At 52.9% G+C, this 8,666-nt stretch overlaps 1 protein-coding gene across 1 annotated transcript; it reads right to left on the bottom strand.

Annotated features, from left to right (window-relative positions):
- Positions 1-5,636: 5,636 nt before the first annotated feature.
- Positions 5,637-8,665, bottom strand: MAFB (v-maf avian musculoaponeurotic fibrosarcoma oncogene homolog B). Its single transcript, XM_011974964.1, has one exon. It carries the CDS (start codon positions 8,635-8,637, stop codon positions 7,666-7,668), a length of 972 nt encoding a protein of 323 aa, XP_011830354.1. The 5' UTR covers positions 8,638-8,665; the 3' UTR covers positions 5,637-7,665.
- Between the last annotated feature and the right edge of the window lies 1 nt (position 8,666).

Raw genomic sequence — 8,666 nt, 5'->3', positions numbered from 1 at the left:
TCCTCCACCACACACAGCCACAGACACACACACACACACACACACACTTCTCACCACCATACTCCTCTGCCAGCAACTGAAATGAGCAACAGAGCTGCAGTTTCTCTACGACACCCTTGTCATCATGTTTGTACTTGTGCATCTCCAACTTCCCATCACCCATCTCTTTGCCTGGGGATGCAAAGAGAGCGTCTTATGGCTGGAGAGCATGAAGCACACCCTTATAAATGTAACTACCCTCTGCAGAGGGATTTAGAGAGGAAACTGTCACCAAAGAAGATTATGTCCCACTCCTCCATACTTCCCTCTACCTGAGTGTTTCAGATAAGACATAGTGGACTTACGAAGTTTGGTGACAAAAATACAAATTTCAGCATCAGAGATGTGGGGACTGAAGTTCTAGTTCATCCACAGGGTGACACTGAGCAAATAGTAACCACTCTGAGCTTTATTCATCTCTGACCTGCAGGTAATAGCAACCCATGCTTCATAGAGTTAAGAGAAATGTAATAATGGAACTAATCTCGCAGTTTGACTACACTTCTGTTTTGTGACCTTCCTGCCCATTGTCCACGGAAAGGGACATTTGTGCCATGCTCCGGCTCCCAGAACACAAAGAAGGATTGGTGTCAAGCCCTGCAATGGGAAGCACATCACTTCTCTGACCACTCAGGACAGGCATAAGTGAGCCCCCAGGCCAGTCCAGGCCCATGGTCTCTGTAGAGTAAGGCTCAGGTGCCTGTAACACCAGCAGAAGCAGGGAAGTGAATGTGGCAGATCCAGAGAAGAAACAAAGGGACATGAAGAGTGAGCTAAGGGCAGCTGTGGCTCCTGAATCCGATGGAGTCCTGGGCTATGATCAATGCCTGCCTCATGCTCCAAAGCTCTGAAATGGGCACCTTGTAGTCTCCCACCCTGCTGTCCATTTACTAGAAGGAGTCCAATCCTAGGTAAGATATACAGATCTCTAAAAAAGAAAACACAACAATATAAATGTTGGACTTGTGGATTTCATCTCCCTTTTTATGTTGAAACTGGCTTCTTCCAGCAAGTACCAGGGCTCCTCCCACTGCCTCCAAAGCTGTCCCTCTAGCCCAAAGACAACATCCCTTTTTGATACAAATACGAAAGAATGTATAATGAGTGGCTGGTATTTTTCATGAAAGTAGCTTCACATGCAAAGAATGCAGAGAGGCAGTTAAAACTGAGTTTGGCTTCATAACAAATCATTAATATAGGTGATTTTCCACAGTGAAGTAGTAACTTATTTCATGTATTTTGTTTCTTCCAAGTGAGAACACTAAGCTCTGATTTTCTTGTCTAAATGCATCTTTTAGGAGGCATTCTGGGATAATATATATAATGTATCTTTTATTATCCTAAAAGATAGGATAATATAAGATGCATCTTTTCGTATGCATCTTTTAGGATAATATGTGTAAGACAATGGAGAAAGACATTAAGAAGAATAAGTGTGAGGCATAGGAAATTGACAGAACGTGGTAAAGGTGTTCAGAAATGAAAGAGGCATACAGGATGCGGAGGAGATGGGAGAATGTGCTCCTCAGTTGGAAGAGGTGCTCTCCATGGTCTGGATACATGCTTCAAGCGGCAGAAACTATAGAAAAAATAAAATTTCAGCAGTAGTAGCTGCTGTCTTCACCAAAATAAGGCTAGGCTTCTAGGCCAAGAAAGCCCAGCCTGGGAAGCCCACTGAGGGCTACTTCCACGGACCAGGTACACCCTGGACACAGAACTGTCGCTTTACTGCAGCTGGATTGTCTTCTGAGTGTATTGGGCTAGGCAACAGCACAGAACAGCTCTACCAACCAGATCGACTTCTTTTAGGAGGGCTGCTGGAAACCATGCTGCCTACTGGATGTGCCATTTGAGGACTTTTATTTTGTTGGGGGGAGGAGGAGCAGAGCAAACCTCTAATCTTCCCTTCCTTACATAACAAATCCAAACACAACTATCTCTGGGATGAGAGGCCAGGCCAGCAGACTGCAGGCTGCAGAGGGAAGGGTTACGCAAGAAGCCAGTTCAGAGTTTTTCCTTTCTGAAAACAGAAGGGCCTGGAGTGCAGATTTTGCACCTGAAAGCCTGCAAGGGAATGACCAGAAACTCTAAACCCACTGTCTCCAGAAGCCCGGAGAGGAAGAGCTTGGGGAGTGGGGATGGGAGAGCAGGAGAGTAGGGGGTTTGCCTGGTGTGGCAGAAGCTGCAACTCCAGGTCACAGAGAAAGCCAAGTGACCAGCCTGGTGGATCTGGTGTGGTTCCTGGCAGCTCCCATTGCAGTGTGGGTCCAAGAGGCCTCTGGGCGGGCACTGGCTGAAGTAGTGGGTAGGAGTCGAGTGCCCTCTGACAGGCAGGAGCGTTGTCCTGCCACAGAAATGCCCAGAGACCCGGGACTGAGGGAAGCCTGCCTGGTTCACCGAAAGAGGGATCTGGGTCCAGGGCCCAAGCTCAGCTTCCCCAGAGACCCCTTCCCCGAGAGCCGACTGGTGCCGGTTTCCCCGCCAGTGGTGCTCCGATCCCCAACGAACCTCGCCACCGGGGGAACCTGGAAGGGAACAGCGGGATAGTTGGAGCAATCAAGACGAGAGCCTGGAGCAACGGGCCCTGGTCCTAGAGCCTGGAGCAACGGGCCCTGGTCCTAGTGCTGCGCGGTGGCTCGGGGGACTCCAGACTCTCATTCCCCCGCGCCGCATACTATTCCAGCCACCTCGGGACCCCGCTCGGCAGCCCTTCCCCGCCAGGCAGTGCGGAAATAAAAAGCAGAAGAGAAATCAAAACAAAAGGAGAAAGTTTTCTGAAATGAAAGAGGTTACGAAGGAAGGGCTAAAAGAATGGGAAATGTCAAAGAAATAAAAAGAATGCCAGGAGGCAAGGGAATGGTGTCCAGGCTCCCACCCGTCCCCGCGCGCGAGGACCCGAGGCTCCCGGCAAGCCCAGCTGAGCGCCTTCTTTCACCCGCCTCGCCGAAAGTGGCGACGGCGGATCCAGCCGGCACAGCCTCCCGCACACCCCCAGCGATCCGGGATCGCAAGAGGCGGGATTCGCGCCGGACTGGACTGCAGCCGCTCCAACCAGGGGCGCGGTCCGGAGGGAAGCCCTAGTCCGGGCCCTGCGTGTGCCCCGTGCGTGCGTCCGGGTGTCTGAGCGTGCCTGTCTCTGAGTGCGTCTCCGGGTGCAGGCGCCAGCCTGTCTACGTGGGACTGGTGCCGGCTTGGAAGACTCCCGGCGCTGGGAGGATTTTCCCCCGGGGATGTCAAGGATTGCGAGGAGCCCGAGAGCCGCGGGGAGCGGTGGGAACGTAAAAGGAGGATGACGGTGGCGGGGTGCCGCTAGGGTGGGACGTGCCAGAGGGCCTTGGGACTCAGTTCGCTTTTCCTGGGCTTGTGGGCTCTGGGGCATCACGGCGGGTCGGGCCGGCAGGCTACAGGCGGAGACATAGCCGGGCTTGCCTGATGTGAGAGTCCGCCCTGAAGGCTCCGGAAGCCCGGGCCTCCTCCAAGCAGCTACTGGCTCCGCCTGACTCTCGCCCGCTTGTGCCCCCAGCCTGTTAGTGCTCACTTGGTGGGTTGATGCGGGGACTGACAGTGACTCAGTGTCAGTCCCCGCACCATCAATATGGGTATCAATGTGGACATTAATGTGTGCAGGATGTATGTGTCTGTGTATCTGTGTGTCAGTGTGTCACTAAGACTGTGTTCTGGGCTTGTCAGATTCTCCGAGAGGCAGCTGGTCACTCCAAACCGGCTTGAACCACTTTGTCTTCTGGATGCAATGCTGATGGTATTGGTCACTGGGTCAATGTCTGTGCTTCTGTGCTCTGGGGAAGAAAAGCCAACACTTTGGAGTTTGCAACCCTCCCCAGCTCAGAGACTAAGGATGGAGAATGCCAGTCCGCTTGGTACGATTCCAAAGGGAGTCAGGCCACCGGATTTAGGGTCTCCACCAACCAGGCGTTCGTGATATTTTTGGTCTCTGGAACTATGCCGTGGGGTTTCCTCTGGCACCCCACCTGAGCGAAGCCTCTTTCACCGCAAAGAGGATACATGTGTACACGTGAAGACGTTCTGTGCAGGAGCATGTGCGTAGGAAGTTACCCAACTAATCAAAGCCCCTTGCTCCTTCATTCATGCACGTGGGGGCAAAGGTACCACAGAGCCAGGCTCAGCTGCCTCCTCCTCCCAGATCACAGCCAAAGCCTTCCCCAGCAGACACATCTTCCATCTTCCCGCCATGAAAATCAACTGGACTTTTGAATTAAATTCGAGCTAGAATCTCAAGCTTCTCTCCTATTGAACACCACCAACACACTACATAAATGTACATAAATGTTAATGTTATCTGTATCCTTAATTTTTAGGTCCCCTTCCTCTTCTCTAGACCTCAGCCTTCACTACTTCCAGGCTTCCAGAGATCCAGGCCAAAATTTCCTGTTAGTTTCACTCTCCCCTTCCTTCTCCCAACTCAGATTCCCAGCTGGGGCTCCACTTCTTGGGTCTCTTATATTTCCCCATTAGGGTTCTGAAACTCCATGAGCCAGAGAACTCCAGGGACTAAAGGTTAAGCCTCCTGGACTGCAGATAATGAGTCTGAGGATGCCGGAGCCCCTCGGAGCTTGCCATTGTCAAAGGATCACAAAAACTCTACAGGGGTTGGAGATCCTACTCCGTGTCCCAGAGGCCAACCCTGAGTTATAGACAGGACTCCAAGGAGGCTGGGAGGGGTTGGGGGTGACCTAGGTGGGCTCCACTCTTCCAAGAATACAGAAAAGGAAAGGTTCTCGGGCCACCTCCCAGTCGGGGATCTCCAGGATGCAGCTGAAGCTGCTGCACTAGAGTGATGACCCAAATCCCTCCAACACCAATTCGAGAAGCCACTAAAATTCAGACTCGGCCACACAGTGCCCATCTGCGGAGCTGAGGAATCCATGCCTGAGTGCCAGTGCACCCCAAGGCATACTACCCTCAAAAACACAAATCCACACAGAAGGGCTTCCTGCCTGGGGGATATTGCACCCCAAGATCTAGTGCTGGGTTGTACCTGCTTCCATTAGCTTTGGGGTGAGAGACAGGCCCCATTCAGAGAAGGCATCTGGCTCTGGGCAGCTCCAGTTGCTCCCAGAGAGATGCGCTGGGTAGGAGAAAGGAGACTTGCACCCCAGGTAGGAGGGCAAGGGCCGTGGTCAGCTGGGCCAGAACGCCAAAAAGACCCAGCTTCCTCATCAAGGTGGCAGCTCCTGGCTTCCTAGTCTCCATCAATCACTATATCAGAACAGACAGACTAGCAAGTCAGTTCTGGTGGCCAAGTCTGAAAGCACTGAAAAAGTGCCGTGTGCCCCATATCCAGGGACTCAAGGCTGTTTGGACCTGCGCCCTCTCAGCTCACAAACCAGCTCTCTTCACCGGAGTCTGTACCTAGGGTGGGAAGCAGAAAACACATTTGAGGCTCATGTATACACACACTCACACACTCAAGGAAGGGCTTTACTAGGGCTTGGTTTGCTACTCCATTGGCCACGGGGTAAGAGTAACCCAAAGTTGGTGTGACTCTTGAGGAAGCAAGAGAAGAAAGTCAAAATCATGCGAACGCAGAGTCCTCTAAATAAACACCATTTCCATGGTTTTAATAAGCAAAATAGGAAACCATTTTAATAACCAAAAAACAGAAACCAGTCTGAATAAAACTACAATAGACTAGGTTTTAATATTTTCATATCATAAGCAGGGTTTGAAATTGATCCCTTATTTTACATGAAATAAAAACAATTTCTGTTGCGGCAGGTTTGATTTCAACACAGTTGAATCTGTAAAAACCAAAGCTCGTTTCTGATGCAGGACAAATATCCACAATATTTAAAACTGCAAGCACCATGCGGTTCATACAATCTTGTTATTACTGTTAATTTATCAACTAATACAAACTCAAAAATGCATCTGGCCAGCAGCGCCAGCAATTTCAAATGGGAACTTAAAAATACACTTTTATTTTGGTATTTTTGTCAGTGCAACTTAAATCCTTTTACTGACCTGCAGAAAAAAAAAAAGTAATAATAAAGAAAAACACCCATGTCTTCCCTATAACTACTATACAACTGAAGAATTGAAGGGGGAGGGGGAGACACCATCAAGAACTCTTCCTACTATTTCAAAAGCAGGGAAAGAAACACAATGCACTGGTCTAAAGAACACACTTGAAAGTTGCAAAATTACTTGCCAATGTTTGGGTTTCTGCTACATTCTGAGCGTGGCAGTTGGTTCAGTGCAATGTCTGCTTACCAGTGCACTGCCAGGGTCAGGGATGGCTAAGCCTCTCACCCTAAGAGCGCTGTGGTTCCTACAATTAGCGCAGGCCCAGAGGCTTCAGAAGGGACCTCAGGGTGATTCTGGTTACAATAAAAAGCAGAGGGGAGCATCTGTTTTCCTTTCCTTTCCTTTCTTATTAAGGGTGTCATTTTGACCATAAAGACAAGGCTGGAGTCCAGTACACTCTTCTGGGGTGCGGAGCTTGGCAGCTTCCCTGCCCTGCCCTGCCCTGCCCTGCCCTTGTACTCGGGAGCTGGGACCTCTCGGTTCTCTCTCTCAACACCAGCAAGGTTGAAAACTAAAGCAGGAGAGAAAAAAGAGGACCGAATGGGGATAAGGGAAGGAAAGAAAACACGCAACTTCCAAGTGTGCCCCAAGACAAAGTTGTTTTCTGATGTAAAATGCCTGGAACTTTTTCTTTTTTTTTTTCTTTTTAACTTACAAACAAAAATACCATAATCATAAACCCAAACAAAGACCCTCAGCTTGCTGCCATGTTCTCTATGCGGTTTGGCGGGGCGGGTATTTACAAGCCTACAGCTGGGACTGAAACCCCGCACGCAGCGCCGGAGTTTCCAAACTGCGATCCCTTCTCACCCAAAGAAACAAGGGGAGTATGATCCATGATCAACAACATGCTAAAGTTAAACAAGAAAATGGTACAAAATAGAAATTATTACCATACATGTCCAGCATGCAGGATTAATATTTTTAATGCAGATTTTTGTATTTTTCTATATAATCGAGCAGGCAATAAAACTGATGAGATTTGGGCGCCGAACGTCCTAACTGAGGCCCGTGTCTCAGGGCTGAGAGCCAGTGTTCTCCGAACTCTGACAGACAGGTCCGTCTGTCCTTCCTTCTTTCGCTCAGCCTCGCCTCTCGCCTGCCGGGACGCCAGAGTCCCTCTCCTCTCCTCGTTGCTCTCTTCCTGGCGCGGACTACGCTCCGGGCCGCAAAGCAGCGGTCCCGGCTTAACGCGCAAAGTTCAGAAAGCCAGGAGTCTCCAGATGGCCTTGGTGACTTCTCGGGACTACGCCTCGCCGCCCTCCAGCCTGAAGAGAAGTTACTCCGGGACCTCCCACCCTCTCGTCTCTCTCTCTCAGGCTCTGCTCGAGTCTAGGAGGCGGCGCTGGCGTGCGCTACTCTCGCCTTAGCCAAGGTCCCCTGCCCGCCCGCGCGCCCGCCCGTCGCCCGCGGCCCGCGCGCCCTTCCTCCCTCTCGCTCAAGTCAAACAGGTCAAGGTTGGGGCCGCGGCAGGGACAGGGTCCGGGGTACTGTGGGACTGGGGACATAGGACAGGGAGTCCGGGCCGGGGCAAGGGCGGGGGCCGGGACCGGCCACGACTCACAGAAAGAACTCGGGAGAGGAGGGGCTGTCGCTGGTGGAGCCCGCCTCCCTGAAGCCGGAGTTGGCGAGTTTCTCGCACTTGACCTTGTAGGCGTCTCTCTCGCGGGCCAGCCGGGACACCTCCTGCTTAAGCTGCTCCACCTGCTGAATGAGCTGCGTCTTCTCATTCTCCAGGTGGTGCTTCTGCTGAACGCGTTTATACCTGCAAGACTGGGCGTAGCCCCGGTTCTTCAGGGTCCGCCGCTTCTGCTTCAGGCGGATCACCTCGTCCTTGGTGAAGCCCCGCAGGTGGCGGTTCAGCTCACGCACGGACATGGACACGAGCTGATCGTCGGAGAAGCGGTCCTCCACGCTGCCGTTACCGCCCGCCGCCGTCGCCGAGGCCGTCGCGTGCGGCCCGGGCCCAGGGTGGCTAGTGGGCAGCTGTTGCGCCGGGCTAGCGGCGCTGGACGGCGGCGGTGACGCTTGGTGATGATGGTGATGGTGCGGGTGAGCGTGCGGACCCAGCTCGTCGTGGGCCACGCCAGCGCCCGGGTACGCGTGGTGCGGGTGAGGGTGGTGGTGATGGTGGTGGTGGTGAGCGCCGCGAAAGCTGTCGAAGCTTTGCAGCGGCTGTGGCACTGGGTGCGAGCCGATGAGCGCTTCCACCGCGTCCTCGGGCGTCAGGTTGAGCGCCTCGGGGTTCATCTGCTGGTAGTTGCTCGCCATCCAGTACAGATCCTCGAGGTGTGTCTTCTGTTCGGTCGGGCTGAAGCTGGGCGACGAGGGCACGGAGCTACACGGAGTGCTGAGCGGTGTGGAGGACACCGAGCCGGCTGGCTGCAGGCGCGTGCAGGGCCTGCCCGGACGCTCCGCGCGCCCCAGGGGCTCCTTCTTCACGTCGAACTTGAGCAGGTCGAAGTCGTTGACATACTCCATGGCCAGCGGGCTGGTGGGCAGCTCTGGCCCCATGCTCAGCTCCGCGGCCATCGCTGACGCGAGGCGCAGCTGCCGCTGCA

The sequence above is a fragment of the Mandrillus leucophaeus genome, unplaced genomic scaffold, assembly GCF_000951045.1.
Source record: "Mandrillus leucophaeus isolate KB7577 unplaced genomic scaffold, Mleu.le_1.0 Scaffold150, whole genome shotgun sequence".
In the NCBI taxonomy this organism is placed as follows: domain Eukaryota; kingdom Metazoa; phylum Chordata; class Mammalia; order Primates; family Cercopithecidae; genus Mandrillus; species Mandrillus leucophaeus.
The sequence above is the reverse complement of the archived record's forward strand: the minus strand, read 5'-3'. Positions and strand labels throughout refer to the sequence as shown.